The sequence below is a fragment of the Varroa jacobsoni genome, unplaced genomic scaffold (genome assembly GCF_002532875.2).
Source record: "Varroa jacobsoni isolate VJ856 unplaced genomic scaffold, vjacob_1.0 scaffold_752, whole genome shotgun sequence".
Taxonomy (NCBI): Eukaryota; Metazoa; Arthropoda; class Arachnida; order Mesostigmata; family Varroidae; genus Varroa; species Varroa jacobsoni.
In genome coordinates this window covers 73,321-94,309 of record NW_019213654.1, presented here as the reverse complement: position 1 = coordinate 94,309, position 20,989 = coordinate 73,321, and the positions used below count along the sequence as shown (strand labels likewise).

The following is a 20,989-nucleotide window of genomic DNA, read 5'->3' as shown; positions in this document are numbered from 1 at the left end:
GTATATTCTAGAGCCAATCACCTGATTGTGCATTGTTTATCATTAAACAATTATATGTTCAAGGAGATTTTCTCGCCTCTTTTTTTGGTGACCATTAACGAGGAGCTTTGGTGATATAAAACTGCTGATGGCGGTGGTAGTGGTCGCGTCGAAAGGGGAATTCCTTTCCCTCAAAACGGGTGTCATGGCTACAACGCGAAAATCGTCGGCGCATTGCCCCTATGGCTGTTCGATCGTGGACTTCGCTACTTCAGCGTCCGAAATCAGCCAGTGGCCGAACGGAAGCAGGTGCGTAGACAGTGCATAGCAAGGTACGGCCCCCTACAGAAAAAGAAGCCAAGAAGGTGTGGAGTCGAACGAACGAACGAACGGGAAAAGGGCAGAGCGAGATCAACTTCATTTTCTAAGATGGAACAGCAACTACTGCGGGCAACAATATTGGGGGTAGTTGCCATTGCATTCGTGTGTGCGCATATAACTTATATCGAAGTACGTCTGCCGCTCGAGGTAAGTCGATGGCCAGCGGAACACCTTGATGCACATTGCTATCAGCAAATTGTTGTTATTTATTCATGATTCATATATAGTAAGCACAAAGGTAAACGAGAAGAAATACTGCTAGTAACTTGGCTATTTGTAAAAATAGCTTAGGCTCATTGCTACTCTTCCTATAATGTTCGGTTTTGAGTTACACTAATAAACAGCTTGTTAATACCATGCTTGGAAGAAACAGCGTTGAGTTTCGTTAAGGCTGCATTTGGTAACGAATTGAATGGAAGTGTTGATAAGTTTATGCTTTAATACATTCAATAGGGTACCCCCTCACCGCCCGGTTCTCCATGGCCTATGCCGCAAACTTACAGACCTGAACCTAAACAGTTACAAATTAATCCAGACACATTTGATATTCGTTCGGACGAAATCTGCTGTGATGTCATCGAGAAGGCGATCAAGAGGTAATTATGCCCATACAGTGAACCACGTTTAACCGAATCATCGACAATACTTTGTAGAAAAATAGAACAAATTTTATATAAGAATGTCATTGTACACGCGATTGACGGCTAGCCCAGGGACCCCAGTGCCACTAGAGCCAACTGCATCTGTTCAGACCCCATTTACCGTAATTGGTACGCTAGATCTCGTCTATAGGCAGACAATCAAGTGAGTCACTTTTTACAAATTATTGGCTACATATCTCAAAATTTCGCGATCTATCGTGGGAATATTCTTCCGTTGTTCTTTAGAAATTTTAGGCAATAACGCAGCTATCACAACGATTTGTCCGTTCCGCCTAATGTATTTCAGGACATTAGATCTGTCATTACTACTACATACCAAAGCAGTGGAATGACGTTTATTAGAAATCATAGTCTAAGTGTAGACGTACCTGCTGCGATCCGTGTCATTGTTATATCCTTCACTACTGCTATATATAGGATCCTTTTAAATGTGACCAAAGCGGCAAATGGCCAATATTCTTTGCTTATAGCAATACATATTTTATAAAGGTAAAATGTTTCGGTAATCTGTATTCTATTTCGAAAATATCCAGGCGTATCTGTGATATGATGTAAGTTAAAAAGAGCTCCTCGATAGGATCAATACGATCGACACAATTTTTAGGCTAGTGCACTCCGGCAAACTCTGCAACTGCTCAATTTTTTCATTTCGAGAATTTAATTACCATTGTTATTGCCTATCGAAGCGCTCAATTTCGTGTGACCATATTCGATTTTATCCGCAGATATAAGAAGGTAATTTTCCCTTTGAAGCAGTCACCTAAACCAGGGAACTTGCCAAGGCTGAAGGTGCTACACGTTGAGGTCACTGAGTTTAGGAATACAGCCGAAGACTGTGGTTACCCCCGCCACGAAAGCAACGAAAACTGTATGTTAACCCCAATTCGTGGGACAATCGTGAAAGTTCTAAAAAGTTATAGAGTGAATTTTACTGGACAAGTAACTATTTTTTTCGCACGAAGTGAACTACACGGAACTATCACATGTATTTTTCCGGCAGTAATTACTGTGACCCTATTATGATTCTAATACCTAGAACTCTGTAAACTCGTTCTGTAGTTAAAATGAATTAAGAAAATTGGATTTAAAATAAAAAAAATTGAGATGCGCTTAGTTTGTTGAGTTTGTTTTCGTAATTCTACAGACACGTTAGCCGTCAGTGAGAGCACCGGTGTGGCCATTCTGAAGTCAGCCACTGTGTGGGGAGCCTTACGTGGGCTCGAGACGTTCTCACAACTCGTCTACATCGAGGACCAAACCAACAGGGTAGGGTTTGTCCGACTACGCTGACATTTTTCTTTATGTAAATGGAACATCAGTAGAAAATTTACAAAAGCAAAAGTACAAAGCTGGATTTATATGCGTAAACACGTAACTTGTCTTAATTATAATAATAAAGTCTCCTTACATTGCCGCTGTTTCTTTTAGTATCTGATTAACGCAACAATAATTGAGGACTGGCCTCGCTTTAAGTTTCGAGGAATCTTGCTTGATACGTCGAGACACTTCCAACCAGTTAAGATTATCAAACAAAATATGGTTAGTATAAGTTCCAATATTATACAGTACATAGGCAGCCAAAGAGCGTTCGTTCCCACAATTACCGATGTTTGCTTCCAAAAACAGATTTTGAATATTCTCAGTAACTGAATAAAATTATTTATTTTAAAAAAATGAACCTACTTTGTTGTAGGATACAGAGGCTCACAAGGAGCACTCTCTCGGTGCTTTCCTCACCTAAAATCGTCTAGTTTGCAGATTTAGCTCAAAGATCACAGTACCAGGTTTTGGTGTTATTTTTAGACTAGACTTCTTAATTTGTAGTGGCAAATTGTTTCATGCTATCGCAGTTGCTTCTTTTAATCTTCTAATGTCCTAAAAATAAAACACTCTCTAAAAATGTTAACCGTAATACGATGTCTTGACCTTATCCGCTTGCCAGTATATTTACTTGTATTTTCTATCAACTTTTTTTTCGTTAGGATGCAATGGCAATGTCGAAATTTAATGTGTTCCACTGGCATCTTGTCGATGATCAGGCGTGGCCTTATGAGATGAGGGTCTTTCCTAACCTCACCCAAGCTGCGTACCATCCGAGTCAAGTATATTCTCAGCAGGACATTAGAGATCTGATCGAATACGCTCGTGAAAGAGGTATCAGGATTATTCCTGAGATTGATACACCAGGTCACACTCAGGCCATTGGAAAGATCTTCCCAGGTGTGTTTCTTCATTAGTATATTAAGCTATCAATATAAAATATCGAGTAGAAAATAAGCTGCTTATATTTATCTCGGTCAAATCAATTGTAGTATAAGTTAAATGGTTTTTTGCCTAACAACATTAATATTAAAGCATACATTACCACTTCAACTGACACAGTGAATTTCATTGCTTCAGAATTAAGAGTTCATAAAAACACCTTTGGGAAAACGCCTTAACGATGCTGGAGAGCTTCAAAGCTTCAATTTTTTACGCAAAGCTATATTGCGCTCTAACCTTTACCGATTTTACCGCCTTAACCGATACATTTAGTCTTCTAGCGTTTGTCACCAAGACAGCCCGATTATATAATATCACGTGCAATTTAACTAGACGGACCAATTTCTTAGTAGATATACAGTGAGATACATTAAAATGGCCAAAGGTGATCAAACGAATATATATATATATATATGTAGCAGGATAATATTGCATTGACCTTTTACTCAGTATATTAGCCATTAGTAATAAAACAGTATATTAATAACACTGTTTTATTACTAATGGCCATTTTACTGCTGTTCGGACAATGCTTTTGTTTCTAGCGTACATCAGCTGACGCTGCTAACAGATCTATTATCAATAGTGTTGATCCCGTAAGACGTATACACATAGTAAAATAAAAATCTATTCGACCTGACATAGATAGTCGAAATTTGCGGATATTTAACAGAATCATAATTGGACCGGCTTTATTCAATCTATTTACCCGAATCCCTTTGACAAGCAAAATAATAGCGGGCCGTGTAGTGGTTACTTGTGCTTGTAAACTTGTAAAAAGTTTTCCAGTCCATTTTCACAGCCCTACGCGTTTTGTTTTATTTGGCAGCGCTTCTAACCCCCTGCTACGGTAATGGAGGTCGTGGAACACCTCGCTATCCAGATTTTGCAGCTTATGAAATGCTCAATCCCACGCAGGAATACACTTACAACGTTCTTCGCGAGATCTTTAATGAAACTTTTAATACCTTCCCTGATGAATATCTCCATCTTGGCATGGATGAAGTTTACTACAAGTGCTGGTCAGTGTCAAGTGTATATAGACAAGAGCTCAAGGAAGGACCTATTAGATGAACACCATTTCTAATGTTTCGTTCTACATTTGGCGTAGTTACAATGGAAAGTTTAGTAAACGTAACTGTATAATTCTGCTAAATAGCCTTTCTGGATTAAAAGGACAGGCCATTTATACACGCAGGTATTTAAAAAATCTTAAGAATATGCTGATTCGTGTGTGCACGGGAATCGCTGAACATGTCTTTTATCATTGCGTTTCAGGGAGTCGAGCCCTGAAATTGCTGAGTTCATGAAACAACATAATTTTAAGGAAGTGTCACAGGTGGAACAGCATTATGTCAGGACAACCCTACATAATGTCAGGAAACTCGGTGCTAAGTACATGATCTGGCAGGACCCCATAGACAATGGGGTGGAGGTGAGTTAGTTTTAGACTAGAGAATGGTACTGATCTACACATCGAAACTATAGAGCGCCACCCACTGGGTCTAAACCTCTGGTTTGTCCTATGCTCATAAAGACATTGCTTTGCCACGCGTATAGGCCAATTAACTAGATAGTACATATTTCGTCGAATACTATTTAAAATGAAAGCTCAACTATTGTGACGATAATTATTATCAAAAAGGCGGCGTCGGATACTCTGATCGGCCTCTGGAAGGATGTCAGTCTGGACTCGAAGCTACGTCCATGGAGACATTACATGAAAGACATGGTCAAACACGGCTATCAAATTGTGCTCTCAGCACCCTGGTATCTCAACTATATCAGGTATATCGTCCTTTAGTATTTGTCGTATTAAGTTAAACATAATCAAAGCATTTAATAAGCATAATTGAAACGCTCTTAATTACTCTGTCTATTCTAGATGAGCAAAAAGCCACCTTTAAAGCTGTACGTACTTTAGGTAATTCAATGACCTCAGCCTTAGGCGTCCACCGTTCGGTAATATTTTTGCCATTCATTTTCAATGTATTACTAATTAATAATGACTCAGTTGCCATTTTTAGTGATAATCAAGCAAGCTTGTATCACACAGAGGAATCTTTCAGGTACAGGCATAGTAGTGCCAGTTGTTTTGTATACTGTACATAAACATTTCCAAAATATAATTACTTAACAAGTCACAATTTTTCTTTTATTATCGGACATTATCACAATTATCGGACACCTTGTTTAATTTCAACAATGATAAAAACGAATGCGTCGGTCCCTTAGGAAAGCTCCAGCCGTTTCTACAAGCCAAACTCTAACGTGGTGAAATAGTAGGACAATTACTACCTATTCGTTCCGTTTCTACAGCCGACAATGATGCTATAATTCATTGATACGTGCCTTTAACTCGCACACATATATGAATTTAATTTTCTTTACTTAGATAGTTACTATTTGACGTTCTGACTGTGTAGTTACGGACAAGATTGGCAGAAGTACTACGAAGTAGAACCCAGCGATTTCGAAGGTACTGAAGCCGAAAAAAACCTACTTACCGGTGGTGAAGCCTGCATGTGGACCGAATACGTTGACGCAACGAATTTGATCTCACGCCTATGGTAGGTTGAATTGAAATGTTTTTTTTTTTGTAACCCTTACGCATGCTTCACATCGTGAAACTCTGATAAACTTAGGTTTTGGATAAAAATCGTTTAACTTAAGACAGTTCACTGATATTAGTACGGCATTAAGAGAATGGTGATCAGCTTTCTACAAGAAACCGTGGTCGGTAATATATATAGTTTGTTTCAAGGTTTTGCTATAGGTAGAAATATCGGTAGAAACAGTCTGACCTTGCGAGAAAAAATTGGGGGGACTTTTATATTTCTTTAACCCTGTGATAAAATCTAGAAGAGAATGCCTGTTCTATATGGCTCTAATGAGAAGAATATGCAAAGAAGTTTTTCTCGAGTGATTTTAGAAACCGGGTAGAAGTCAATCATCTTTTATAAACAACTCATCATCAAAAATTACTTCCCTATCAAATAGTACGAGTATATCGAACAGGTAGCTTTGACGGCTCCCCACTTCCCTGCCACCTCCGAGCTGGCACATGTGCTATCAAGAATACCTATTGTAATCACTATATTTAGAGGTAGGCAATTAAGTGCAAAAGCCTTAGCAAGCTATAACCTGCCTTCTTGTAAATTGCAGGCCCCGCGCGAGTGCCGTAGGTGAGAGACTCTGGTCGGCAGCTTCAGTGAACAAAACAAAAGATGCGGCTTTTCGTCTTGACGAGCTACGCTGTCGAATGATTCGTCGAGGAATTCCAGCGGCTCCAATCCTTAACGGCTATTGCGGAGCGTACGACTGGGACGTGAACAGAGTGTCGTAGAATAGAGAGCCAGTATCACGTCATAGGTATGAACGTTTAATGCAGTTGTTCGTGATGAAACCAGTCAGTGAACACAAGGACTCATCGGCATGCACACAGAGATCAAAATACCCAGTTTCTTGTGATTTCATTCGGGAGTACTCAGGCCAGAAACGCATACGCCGTATATAAATGTTACCTAAAGTCGAGTTCAGAAAGGCATGACAGCAAATGTTGCTTTTCCACTAATTTAATCGTGACAATGTATAATAAGGATTTTGTACGATGAGCCACACTGTTAAGAGAAATTATTTCATTAATTATTGTATACTTGTATAGCTGTCAATCTTCTTTTGGTTTTTTTTTTTGCATTTTGTCTATTTTCACTTCCGTTTATATACGTAACTGTGCTTGATGAACGTAAACAGAAATGGTGGTAGGGTGGATAGTAAAGCCTTTTTTGTAGTGAAAAACCCTGGCCTGCTCAGGCCCTTTGAAACAATGTATTTTTCTCGAACATAAATAAACAAAGACTGCTATATATCTCCTTTAGTGGCTTTTTCATTTATTATCAAATAATAGTTCGCAGTATTTTACATGTCATCAATTTTAACCATTTGTATACAAAGCATAATACAGTAAAACGTCGCGTAGTTATTATCATATCTTCAATAGGTATCTATGGGCCGTTGTTTTAGTATATATTTCCTATTACAGATTTTATCGACACTATTGTTAATAATAATAATAATGAAAGTGAACGCCGCCATGCCATTTTCTTCAGTCCCTTAGATGCTTTTCTTCCTTGGGACCTGGCCCAACCCATTTTGTCCTCACAAGGTAAACGAAGGATCATTATTTCGTAATCTGCCTACAGAGAGCCGTCACATGAATAAGTTAGTGAGGCTAACATATCGCCGGATGGCAGAGACTTGAAAAAATAAGACTTTATAGTGCCTTCATTCGTCCTGTACCGCAATTATAGAAAAAAAAAAAAAAAAAAAGACAAATTAACCAAAGTACATCGTTCTGGTTTTTGGAATAACAGTGCCATCATTGTTAACTAATTACTTAGTCATTCACTCATCTATCCATCCATCCATCCATCCATCCGAACAGATGTCATCGTCACATCGAATATCCGACAGCCGTACTCAACAAATGGCTTAGTGTCTCATAATTCAGGTAACAGCAGAGTAATAGATATCGACTGACGAATGATCTATTACTCTACATTTGAAGAATGTTCTCCATCAGGTAACATCCATCAGGCCAATAAAAAAATAACATAAATATGTAAACATTTTAAAAATATACAAACATAAGGAAATAATGAGCCTTTTTCTTTCAGTTTAAATTGATCTGTAGCTTATTTCTTATCATATATACAACTATACAGCTTCGATTCGGTATTTACTGCTACATGCTAAATACGTCTGTGCTTGTATATAAATATACATTGTACACCTCTATTGCTATTGCGAAAATCTTGATACGAAAGGTACAAGAGCTGAGAGGCCTCCTTTGTTTTTCGGTTGTCATTTACACATCCCGCTCGCTCGAGCCAACAAGGTTAGGTAACGCATATCTGCTTTGAGATAAATCTTTCAGTATAAGGTTGAAAGCGCCGTTCGGCGAGACAAGTAACTATTATTTGAAAAAAAAAAAGAATCGTCATGGCCACATTTTACCGTCAGCAAATTACAGAACCATTGGTCAAATAAGGCCGACTGCAACAGATAAGAACAAACTACAAATGTCGCATCGGAACTGAAGTTTGATTTTTTTTCTCGATTTTGTAAATTTAATTATAGTTTTGTCTCAACTCACACTTTTCTTATGAACATTTCCGTTACGAAGTATATAATCAGCTCGTAGGCACTCGTTGTTCAGCCGGCCCTTTTACATAATCGTTTAAATTCGCGTTGTATAACCCGCATAATCGTATTAAAAAAGCTAAGAGAAACCATTTTAGTACGTAAGTGCATTCTTAACAATTCCTAAGTTTCATAGTAATGATTATTACTATTATTTTACTGTTTATTTTCTACATAATGCTCATAAAAAAAAACTTGACAATAATATATCTTCCATTCGCTTGTTCTTGTTTCCTTTACCTGGCTCGGTAACCCGGTTTGCTTTCTGTTAAAAGTCCCGTTACGCCGTTGTAATCAAAATTTGACTGAGTTTATTTTACTGACGCTCCTATGCTTTTTATCACGTATCCTACTTTATCCACTTCATAAATACCACAGGTAGCTCGTTGGCACCTCTTGCCAGAAAAAGCTACGCTCGTCCCCGTTCTTTTTCTCGATACCCGCCCCCGTTTATTTCTTGATTCTTACAGAATGTCTTCTATGGCTGTTTTCTAATTAGAATCTCTATCTCCTTCGTACTGAGGCGGCTACTGATATAGCAGAAGAGCTAGACGATTGCTCCTGTTTGTCGCCACCATTATCAGCGGCTTTAACGTCCTTTTCTCTTTGCTGTTCAGTTTTGCTAACAGCTGTATTGGTGACCGCGGGATTGATAGTGAGAAGATCGCCTTTGTTTTTACGATTGATATAAATCTCGACCCAGTCAACGTACTCAGACACCCTTGTATAGACGCCCGGCAAATTAGGTAGAGCACACTGGACACCCCATGACACCAGGCCAATAAGTTGGGCTCGGCCGTTTTTCTTTAGAACGAGAGGGCCCCCAGAATCTCCTTGACAGGAATCCCGACCTCCGTCCTTGTAACCGGCGCAAAGCATTGTATTAAATATTTGTTCTCGTCGACCTTTCTCCTTGAACCATGATCTACAGACCTCGTTGTCTATCACCTGCATCATCCGAAATTGAATGGCATTATTATCCTATCCTATCCTATCCTATCCTATCCTATTGAATTATCTAAATACGAGCGGACAATCATAACTACAGAGTGGAAACACCTAAGACTCTATATATTTCCTAAAATGAGTGAGATTAGTTTTTTCTTGCAACTACCTGTACTTATCTGTATCCATAAAATTAAGAACGACGACGGCGCATTCGAACAATGAGGCGCAATAAGTACTAGTGTACCCTAGTCCAAGAATGCTGTTCTTATAAAATCTCTTCTTGACTATTATTGAAAACTTATGCTTAAATCAACAAATAAGCCGTGTCTAGAGTTGTGAATTACAAACCTGAACGTCGACCTTCTGCAATGAGCTGGGCATATACGATTGGCCGTACTTTACTCGACCCCAGCCTGCCACGGTGGCCAGCTCACCCGTAAAATTTGCTCCTTTTTCCGGAAGACAGATGGGAATTATGTGCTCTCGGTAGATAACCGGCTGAGCCAATTCTAACAAAGCGATGTCGTTGACGAAATTCCGCCTATCGAATCCTTCGTTAACAATCTTTCGCCGGACCGTGTATTCTTCGTGAGGATAACGTTCAGTCGTGTCGCGGATATTGTGCTCACCCAGACGCACACGCAGGTTTGATGCTGGCGTTCTGTAAACAATTACACGGATATGCGCCTTTGTTTTTAATCGTCGACGCACATGCCCTAGCGAGTTTAAAAATTGGCATACGAGTAACATTGCATTTCAATACCGAATATGTCATTTAGCAACAAAGTATGGGGTTGATGCACAACGATGGTTAGTCTATCAACGAGAAATAGACTTCAAAGGAGACCTTGTTGTCTTGGCAGACATATGTGGCTTCTTTTGTATTTTCTGTGCAACTTAACCTGTTAGAACTTCATACGTGATAGAAATTGCTGAACGATCGTTGATCGTATTTACTTAGTTTGTAGAGTATAGATAGATATAGACACTAAACATTTATTCTACAGAAACAGTGACAGCATAAATTCGCCATTTTAAAGTATAAGTTTGTTGGCACTGCTTAATCCAACACACAAGATGTAGTCACAGTTTGAAAACTATCACTGCACCCCTATGTGCTCTGGACTGCTTTCGGAGTACTAAAATCATATTATAGCTAGAACTGGAGCCTTTCTGTCCTAAAATAATCGGTGTCCTATTTTCAGATAGCTTTAGAATTAAAAAAACAGTGAGCCATTTGTCATGCTTCATCAACACAATTCTGCTCGAATTCGCTGAAACAAACCTTCACACTACTAATGTAGTTTAACTTTTCTAATTACTCTTTCTTTTAACTTTCATATCACAAACGGATTCCATTGCACAAACAGATCTGCCTTGGTACCCGCATGCAGCTCATGCTTTCCTGAACAACCCGTCGCATACCCTTAAAGATTCTGTGACTACCCACAAATTCTAACTCAGTAGGCCTTTTACTCTGTAATTCGAAGCATATTTATCACAAAAACAGTATCATGTTCATCTTAAAGCCACTCACAATAAAATTATTCAATCAATCAAAAGACAGGATCTCTGTTCTGGATCTCCCTATGATGTTCCCTCTATGAAGCGAGAAACTTGATGGACCTGTTCTGTTATTTTTTTTGTCTACCAAACATGGCTTCGTCTTTCATCAGTGCTAGTCAGTATAATAATCCGACCTATGTTTTTATTAAGATGTCCCAATTGGATGCTATAATGTCCTTTGGTCTTTTGCTAGTTCTCTGACATCGCAAGCAGCACGATCTCGCTCCGTTCAAACACATATACATACAGGCATTACACGAAGTTTTTATAAGTCAACGCAAAATGAAGATGTTTGATTCTCACTGAAAACGCGTAAAAAGTGGCCAAAAAATTTATATCCAATAATAATACAGTAGCAAGCCACATGCATCTCAAAGCTTTTATAACTCGAACCAGCACAGAAAAAAAAACATCTTACAATATTTTTATATGCATTTCTTGATTTATACGCTAACCTATAAATACGCGTTTTTTAGGTCGTATGTAAATATAATAATAGTAACAATAGAGAACTGAGTTCTGCTCTAGCTTTGCGTCGCTGTAAATATGTTTATTGCACCTGAGTAAACAGTTTTCGAGATAGATCTCACCTGTCTACGCAATGCGCGGCCGTAAGAACCCATTTATCATTAATCAGAGCACCTCCACATGATATTTTCTGTGACAAGAAACTCCGTTTTACTATGGCCGCCTAAAATTTGAATAAAGCTTTTCGGTTAGGTTCTTAGATGGGCATATTATAAATTATACATATTGTCTAGATATATAGGTTCGAAGTTGAAAAATCAGGAACTAGCTGTTCATTTACTTAACGTTCCGATCGCATATCATCTAATCATAGAAATACGTTGAGTATAGATAAACTAAAAATATTCATTTAAGGTAAACCAGAAGGCCACAACGGATCCACGCTTTATGATTACGTGCGAGAAAATTACGGGTAATATCGAACATTTTTAGGAAAAGTGACCACGTTCTTAGGGACAATAGCGTTGAATATTTTTTTTTTGAAAATTTTATTTAATATGCCAATGTTTATAATTAGGTTGTTAATTTACATTAGTTAGCTAAGTGGAAAATATGACTACTTCTACCATGTTGCTTCTAGATCGTAGAAGCTGCGTAGTCAAACGTTGCTGTCCAGAGTCGGACTATTTTGACCGGTGTGTGTAGGGGTTATACCCTCAAAGGCAGGTCACGGAATTGTTTGAGTTTGTGCTAAACGGGATTTTCATAAGCTATGATTCATAAACACAACACCGTTTCACGTGCGTGGACTCGGGAAGCAGAAGATAAGCAGGTCATATGTAAAAATGTAATAAAAAATAAATAAAATGTAAGCTAATAAATTAAATATGGTTTATGGCTGTTCCGTTTCACCAACCTGCCAAGGTTGATGGCCAAATTTAGCGGATACACCTCCAACGACTTTAGCGTCTCGCATATAAGTTCGTCCACATACTGAAATAGTACAATAAAATTAAGCAAAGATAAAAGTCGGTTATTATATTGCTGAACGCAATCAATCAATGGAAATTATGATCGAACTGTGTTCAGGGTCTTCACAAGATCTTGCACGTTATTTGATGAGTTTGACAAAAAGAAGAATTCGTACAAAGTTAACAGAATAGTATTTAGTTATATCGCTGAAGGGTTTATTTGTCTTTCTGTTTAGTAGTATTTCATATATAATAATATTTCAATTTACATAAAATATTTTGTTCTAATGAAAATTCACGTTTTTTTTCGCCCGTATACAACTGTACATATATGCATCGAATAAAATTCTATTGCGTTAACGGTGGGTTTAGTGAATACAATGTTTGAAAACAGTTTTCATTTTAACAAATAAGATGCAAGGAATGAAATATTATATATATATATATATATATATATATATGGAATAACCAATAAAATAATAACACACGAATTAAAGATCTTTCAAGATATCTCCCATATCGAGCTGAAGATTCCTCCGACCCTGCCTGTCACAGTAGGACTCCAACGATATTTGAACGATCCGAAGCTGTAATGTATATCATATTGTCTCTAGATGGATCTGCATTTTAATATGCTGTACCATTGTGTACAGCGATGCTCGTTCCATTAAGTCCGCTAGGTTAATGGAATTATTAATGATAATAATTAATTTGGTTAATGGAAACCAGCTCTACTTTTGCTTCAGGACGTATATTGGCTCGTTCGATGTAAGCTATTTCGAATGCCTAGAAATATCTTGGGAAACTCAGCAGGCTGTAACAAATATTTTTTTAATATGTATCTACCTTGACGTCATCTTTGAGCATAGAATAGAAATTGGCCGCCGACAACGTCACGCCGATGAACGTCATCAATGGCTGTATTCTGAGAACGCTGCCATTAGAAAAACAATATTATAAGTTTAGTATTTATATGCCTATGATTGTTTTTTTCAGGAATATCATTATCACGCCAACCGTCAAGTTCCCCCGTTCATTCTAGCGACAACGAACGAAGACTCAGTTAGCAGTACTTAAATGGTTTAGAAGTACTTGCAGCGAACGCGCCTGATCCCACAACTCATTGGCTTTATTGCGTTAATTCAGCGCATAAACACTCTAACTATCGGATAAAATAAGCAAGAAATTCGCAGTGATTTAATCGGCTAATTCTTTTTTATATAGTTATATTAAACGTAAAAAAAGCCGCTGCTGTAAGCATACAGTTAATAAAAGTAACTTTTTTTAATGAATCTATATTGTATCTCAGTGCAGGTTCACGACAGAAATCCAAATCCCCCATCGGCTATGATAGACGTTGATGTATGTTCGTTGTTAAACACGATAATGTTCATTTTGTCTTCATCTCTGCCTGATCACCTGCCGTCAAATAACAAAGCGCTTTTTTATTACTGTTTAGAAATTTATCATTATTTGTTTTCAATGAAACGTCTTGCTTTTCGAGGAGCGGCGAGAACTCAAAATAGAGAGGAATGATGGTGCCCGCCATAACCCAGTTGGTGATGAATCTAATTTAAATTGCACCTGCTCAATATGCATATCGTCGCAGGACTGAAACATTGCGTAAATAATACGGCGACTACTCAAGACACGTCTATCTATCTCCAGATGGAAAAAGATAAATAGGAGCCATTGCGCCATGAAGTTGAAGATTGTCGTCAAGAGCTACACACATTTAAAACTAATTTGAATACGGTTTGAGAAAAAGTAACCCTTGTCATACTTGCTCCTGATTTTATTATAAAAAGAAAAAAAAAACAAAAACGCACTGTGCTCGAGTCACTCAATGGTCAATGTGTTCACAAGGCACAGAAACGTAAATCCCGAGTCGGCGATTTTACTCTCAGAAGAACCTTCTCAGACGATTTAGTAGGAAGCTTTCGTGTTTCTATCACACGTATAGTTGCGCAAAATGATTGTTGTCTTCAGAAGAGGTACGAATACCTTTGTTGTTTGTTTAACGTAAGCCTAATGGCACGAAAACTGATTCAGCTACGAATTGTCGCCAGCTAGTGATACTCTATCTAGATAAATCGCGAGACGTTCCCTGCGTCCCTAATCGCTCTGATATTGTACAGCACCCCATTTACACCTCGAGTCAAAATCATTAATAACTATAGACACTTTTGTAGCAAACGGATCTCACTTATTGCAACTCAGTGGCAGAATTTCAATTCAGCATTAGTAGTGGCAATTAGTGCCTTGGCAAAAAAACAATTGTTTCTCATCCAGTAAAATAAATGCTAAAAAATTCTGATTGTTTTTCGTTTTCTGCGGTGAATCGGAGACCGGCTGAGTCGACAATACAAACGGTTCACGTATACGCTTTAATCTATAGCGATCTCCGTATCAATTATATTTATTGTACCTGTTACGTATTTTTAGTTACGACTAGTTGTATAGGTCCCATGTAGACGTATGTGCTGATGGGCGTGCACGTGTGCATTTATATGGTGCCCTTCCATGGCATAAAATCATGTTCTCGGTCTGAGTCTGAAGCAGATCTGTAAGTGCAAGATGCCATTGGATGGCCGTGCTCAGTGGTACACGTCACGCTCTGCCTTTTCGCCTAATCAGTTAATGTGGGAAAGCCTAAATATGGTTGTCGAACTGATCGTGATGCAATGTAAGCTTCTGTAATGATAGCGGATCGATTTTACGGGCGCTTCCGCGTTAGCCCGCCGTCGAGTTCGTTCGCGGCCAAGCAGATGGCGTTACTTTCACCGGATGCGTCACATACAAATGCTTCAAGTGTGTGCTTTGACTAAAAAGGCGTTAATAGCGCGTTTCGGTCTCAACGTGATCACTTATTACGCGTCCATCGTGCCTTATATCAAACATGCAGCAGGACATACAACGAAACCGCAGCCTCGGATGAATGAACGGTTGAGGACGAATTTCGGCAGCCCTTATATTGACCATAAATGAAATATAAAGTCTAGCTTGAATAAGAATAAACCCAATGTAATACTAGTCAGATCAGAATTCTCACAAAGATCAGCATACCGAGTCACATGTGACCTAACCTATTTTAATTTCTATCGCGTCTCATCAAAACAATTACGTTTTATTCAAATTTAATGTTTTTTTTTTAATTTGGTAAATTTCTTTTTTACCTACTATGGTTGCCTTAAACTATCTACGGTCAAATCGGCAATTTAAATGTCGAACGATTTTCTGCATACATACATACATTATCGCACGCAGGCGCACTTTTCCACTTCGGATACAGTTTTTGAAAGAAAGGCAAACCTGACTTGAAAACAAAACTCATCTGCAACACGGGGGTACCGCAAATGTTATAAAAAAGCAATATTCGTGAATGCCGAGAACATAACAACAAGCTAAAAATGTGTAGTCCGTTCAAAGGCTAGATGAGTCTACTTTTACATGGAATCGCACGCTCTCGCTCAGATCTAGAACAAGAGACAAACTCGATTGAGACGATTCGTTTTTGCGGCAGAGCACAATGGCTTTCTACAGCTTCAATGAGTTGCATTCTTAACGTCCTGTCAGCATGGTTCCAGCTCAACGATGAACGCTAGGTATTTAAATCATCATCAATAGTCCTTGCAGACTTCGGAGACCACGTACTTTGATAGTCTGTATGTTATTGCAGTCACTATAACATTACGTTTAGGTGATATTTTGCTTACCCTGAGTACTCGATTACCTAGCAAAGACATACTGCGATAGCCTTCGACCCAATGAATAGTTTAAGTTTCGTTCGAAAATTTTCCGATTGTCGTAATCCTACGTTGCGTGTCCTGATCTGTTCCTAATAAAAATAAACACCCTATGTAACATAACGGATACCCCCACTTCATCTGATTGATTGTTTGTACGTTCCGATGTTCCCTCCTGCCCGGGCAGGCGGAACCTAACTAACCCTACTTCGATAGCTTTACTCGGAGCGGCAGCTGGTGACAATTACGCCGGCGAATCTGAAGCACCGTTGCCGAAATCATCATCATCTTAACTACCATAAGCATCAACGTCGACGACAGTAGCCAAGATGCCGACGTGTCATCATGTCAACAACTAAACTCAATAGCAGCCGGTAGATGAACGCCTTATGCTTCGTCGCCTGAGTCAATTGACAATACAATATTGCGCAAAGCCTAGAGGACAGGATCGTCCGAGCTATTTGAGTTGACTCCCCGTCAGGGCCGTCGTCAAGGTGGGCACTTGGTGGCAGAAATAGCAGCGGTAAATGGCGGTTACCATTAGTACGATTCGTGGCAGTGTTGTTGGCACTGTGGCAGCTGTGGCTTGATGATGGTACACAGAGGGGGAATGTTGCTGATCGTGGTGAGGATAGTCGCGGTCATGTTTGCGATAGTCAACGAAAGACAAATGTTGGATCGGATACCATCAGTGACGTCACTTCCGGTGGGGAGGAAGTTGATATTGTTTCGACAATCTACATCGAAGACACGATGATTATTGAAAAAATGTCAACAATCGCTATGTAATCCTTGGCATAATGCTACATAAACAGAATAGAATAAATCACATGCATAGATAACAAGAGGTTTTTGTAAGATTCATTCAACAACAAGTAATATACTACGGTGACATAAACTAAACAGTTAATGCAACTTAACAGTGGCAGGCAATAGAATTGCCCAACTATTACTTACGATAGTATAATCATATGATAGGATAACATCAACTCGAAAGTAAGCTGGCCCCTTTAGAGAAAGAAGAGGAGAGATTATACCGAAACTAGATCAAGCAGTTCTGCGTATCAGCTTTTCGACTAGTAAGGTCTCATCATAAGCGGTCAGGTAGGGGCATAGCTCTATTATGGCGATCTGTTGTGCAACACTAATACATTAATGAAGCCAACGATCTGTAGATGTACAAAGAGTTTCACTTGAGATATGTGCTGATCTATAATTTCGGTTGTCTAACTTCGAAGTAGTTTTTCGTCAACGTTGAGAGTTCAGGTTTGGTCCTAGTTGATGCTATCGATACACCGTTCTTCGTGAGCGTCGAATTTAACATGACCAGGTTTTTTCTACCTTTATGAGCCTATGTGCATATGACCATGTCTTCCTAGCTTCATCTGCTTTCAAAAGAAGCGCGTGAACGATTAGAAGAAACGTGCACGCATTGTGTATCGTCACAGTGCAGTGACAACGTATTTGTTTGCTAAAGCTACGGGCACACAGTTATTTCTGTATTAGTTTTAGTACCGTTACGTGACAGAAAAACGTACAAAACAACTTACACCCACATAAGTGTATACATAAATAAGAATGGTTTTTGGTTTGCTGTAAACATCGTTCCGTATTGCATTTGACTTGAAATAATTCACGATATCTACATGTAATTTTGTCTCGAGCGATGCTTCGACCATGATTCGGTTAGGTCAAATAGAGTAGAAATAGTCTAATTCAATAAGTAGAAAATCAACGTAATCCTATGACTAGCGCGGACGATGCTTCCACATACATGCCATGCCATAAAAAGGTCCATAGTTATATTACAAAGCCCTTACCCTCCGTCTATTGTACGCAAAACTGCTACACTCCCGCTTTACTGATATTTTGCGGGACACTCCTAAATAACAAAACAATATTGGGCATATTTTTCTGTACAATTGTATCATTTCGTCAGTGTTACGACAGATCAACAGAGCAGACGACTTACCGTACCATAGTAGAACACTATTTGCTTCAATCCATTGCTGCAGATCCGTTCTTTGTATGATATGTGTGTCTACGCGCAGGCTTCTGTGTGTATGGGTATGTGATCTAAAGTTGATTGGGAAAGTGGGCCGCTGACGCGAAGGCGATGGCATCTATGGCGACTTTTCAGCGATTTTCGGTAGAATAAGATCTGGTAGAGCAGGCAATGCCGTTGGAGGCACGAGCAGTCGAATTGTACCCCACATCTTATTTGGTTATAGGTTTGAAACAGACTGATCCCCGGGTTCGCTTGCTATTATTACTTACGACAAACAGAGAACGGGTCGAATTGGAAACACGGTAGTGTCAAGTTTTTTTGTAGGGTAGTTTCATTAACAATGTTCTTCTATTGGCGTAAGCGACAGTTTTAGGTGAGAAGACCCATTTGCCAACAGAGGAAGCGATCATTCTCTGCTGTTTACTATTCATACATTTCAATTTTCCAAGAAATAGATGAGTGCATGTAACAGTTTCACATTTAATACCTCTTCTGACTGGTAGCCATCTGATAGCATAATGCACATTCACGATAATAAAGCTAACTAAATAAAGAAATAAAATGAATAAATACAGATAAAACGATCGATGTTTTTCATCCATAAATACACATCAGCAGGAGATGCCAGGGGGTTAACTGGTATCATAAGATGGTACTTATCATTGGACGTGCCATTCTCAATGCAAGAAACTCGTATGAGATATATGTAAAGAAGAGCGAGCAATAGTTATTTTGTGTTTTTTTCTGCTTGAAAAAATGTCTTACGAAAAACAAGAAACACACATATTGATAACAAGTCGGGACTCTCGCGTTCTAGTTATTACTTTGAAGAGCTCTTTAAAAAACCCTTGGCATCATGAAGGAAAAAATGTGCGAGTTAGAAGTGTAATCACAAAGGTCAATTGAAAGCTGTCGTTCAGTAGTCATCATATATCGTTGAGAAAAACGACTGATGCGGAAATAGATAGATGCTTATAATAGAAAAACCAAAAATTGTGTGACTATTTAACTACTAAAGGGGAACGGATAATAAACATTCAGGGCAAACCAAAGGCTACAATAAATTTTTGGTAATAAACATACACTTCACAAACAGAGTTCCAAAGGTCTTAAACTACTTCTGTAGTACACCCTAGTAATTCTAACTAATACCTATGCTTCTTCACAATCTCTGGCTATATGTTGACGATGCGCCGTGTGGGCAAGACGCAGGATGAAACCAATTACGTACGCGCAAAATCTTTTCAGCACGTTTACATTTATGTCGTATCGAACCCTTTTGCATTTGTAGAGGCACCATATGAAAATTCTAAGTCCTAAATAAAAAAAAAAAAAACTGGGAGCTTTCATCCAAACAGGTCGGTGTAGGATGAGGGTGCCGATTTTCTACTGTCAACTTAACGTATTCTTTTCAGAGACGAATTCCCCTTAAACTCAAACGGACTGTTGTTTCCGAAGACTGAATCGACTTATGATACTTAACAAAATATGAAGTTGGCGAACTCCGTTACCAACAGACATCTTCGAGCAGTAATGTGGTCCTAGCATTAGTTAATTATATGGACAACGTAGATAGTGTCATAGTTGAAGCACGGATGCACCGGAAAACAATCGTTATACGATGGTTGCACTGGCGCGAAGAAGCAGCTAGATAATCATCGATTATCGATTTTACTGGCATTCCCGCTCGTGGCTCGTCACTTGTAAGCTTATTTCAGATTACGGAATTTCTCGCATCCGAAACGGAAGCATAGGTGGTGCACGTTCGAATAGACAGACACACGCTCATATCCTAATACGTAATGCCTATTCACGTAAATAGCGCTTCTACAACGGTCTCACCTAATCACATCAATTACAGTTCTGTTACGGTTTGTTAAAGATGACAAACTGGGCCGGCAATTACCAAAGCCAAAGACCGTCCTATCCCAAAATCACTTAAATCTCAAACACCTATTCGTCACTTTTTCAGACCGTGAATTCCACCTCGCACGCTCACGCAAGACATAGTAATGCAAATCGCTAATGGGGCTTAACCTCGACGTGTCTTTTTGTCGTTCATCTAATACGATATGAATGTTTCGATACCTGGTTTAAAGCTACCATAAAGCTATTTTACCTATTGACTAGAATGGCCGTATCAAATGACCTATAATAAATATGTATTTCTTACTAGCCGCACACGCAATCAATGGTTTAGGTCTTTAGGCCATGCAAAATGGAGTACAATTCAAAAGTTTTGATTTCGCTATTGGCTCCCCCTCTCTATCTCCACAGGGGTGTAACTTCATTCACGATAGTGATAAAGAAAGGATAACGACAGTAGCGATAAAAACAACACATCGCCCTTTTTAGCCACTTTATAGTGATGACGTGTTCCGGTAACGTAACGGCCAGTCTCTAGCACGTTCGTTAGCATTCGACGCACACCGTAAAAGTTGATCTACAAAGAAATTCCCTACTTAAAGTGAAGTTAGCATTATCCTCAGTATAGGCAATTTCCGTATGAGCGACACACCCTATACATTGACCGCAGTTAAAGTGATTTTGATTATTATTTCATATTTGCGGGCCAGACACTAGAGCACGGGTACATTGTAGCGAACTTTCTAAATCGGTCTCAAACCCCTTTTTACTATTAATCGAACACTAATAAAATCAACTGCACACATTTCGTATAGTCGTCACGAAGTACGCGGACGAATACGAACGATGGTTTGATCAGCAAAGCACTGCTGTTTGGAAGTCATAGGTCGTCTTTCACGTACGTTAGACAGACCACAGTATTGTGCTTGG

The 20,989-nt window shown here is 38.9% G+C and overlaps 2 protein-coding genes across 9 annotated transcripts in view; one reads left to right on the top strand and one right to left on the bottom strand.

Moving 5' to 3' along the window:
- On the top strand, positions 1-7,157 carry LOC111263267 (beta-hexosaminidase subunit beta). The gene is made up of 11 exons (XM_022838214.2): positions 1-507; positions 814-956; positions 1,748-1,890; positions 2,167-2,288; positions 2,451-2,561; positions 3,005-3,242; positions 4,114-4,306; positions 4,563-4,719; positions 4,930-5,072; positions 5,711-5,854; positions 6,450-7,157. Exons 1-11 carry the CDS (start codon positions 409-411, stop codon positions 6,628-6,630), a joined length of 1,674 nt encoding a protein of 557 aa, XP_022693949.1. The 5' UTR covers positions 1-408; the 3' UTR covers positions 6,631-7,157.
- Positions 7,155-20,989, bottom strand: part of LOC111263266 (trypsin-1) — a 43,624-nt gene continuing 29,789 nt past the window's right edge. For all 8 annotated transcript variants that reach the window (XM_022838208.2, XM_022838204.2, XM_022838203.2 and 5 more), the window contains 4 exons: positions 12,385-12,461; positions 11,591-11,691; positions 9,783-10,095; positions 7,155-9,434 (listed from right to left, as the gene is read on the bottom strand). In XM_022838208.2, the coding sequence (XP_022693943.1) occupies positions 8,991-9,434; positions 9,783-10,095; positions 11,591-11,691; positions 12,385-12,461 (935 nt within the window). In that variant the 3' untranslated portion in view covers positions 7,155-8,990. The remainder of the gene's footprint in view (positions 9,435-9,782; positions 10,096-11,590; positions 11,692-12,384; positions 12,462-20,989) is intronic.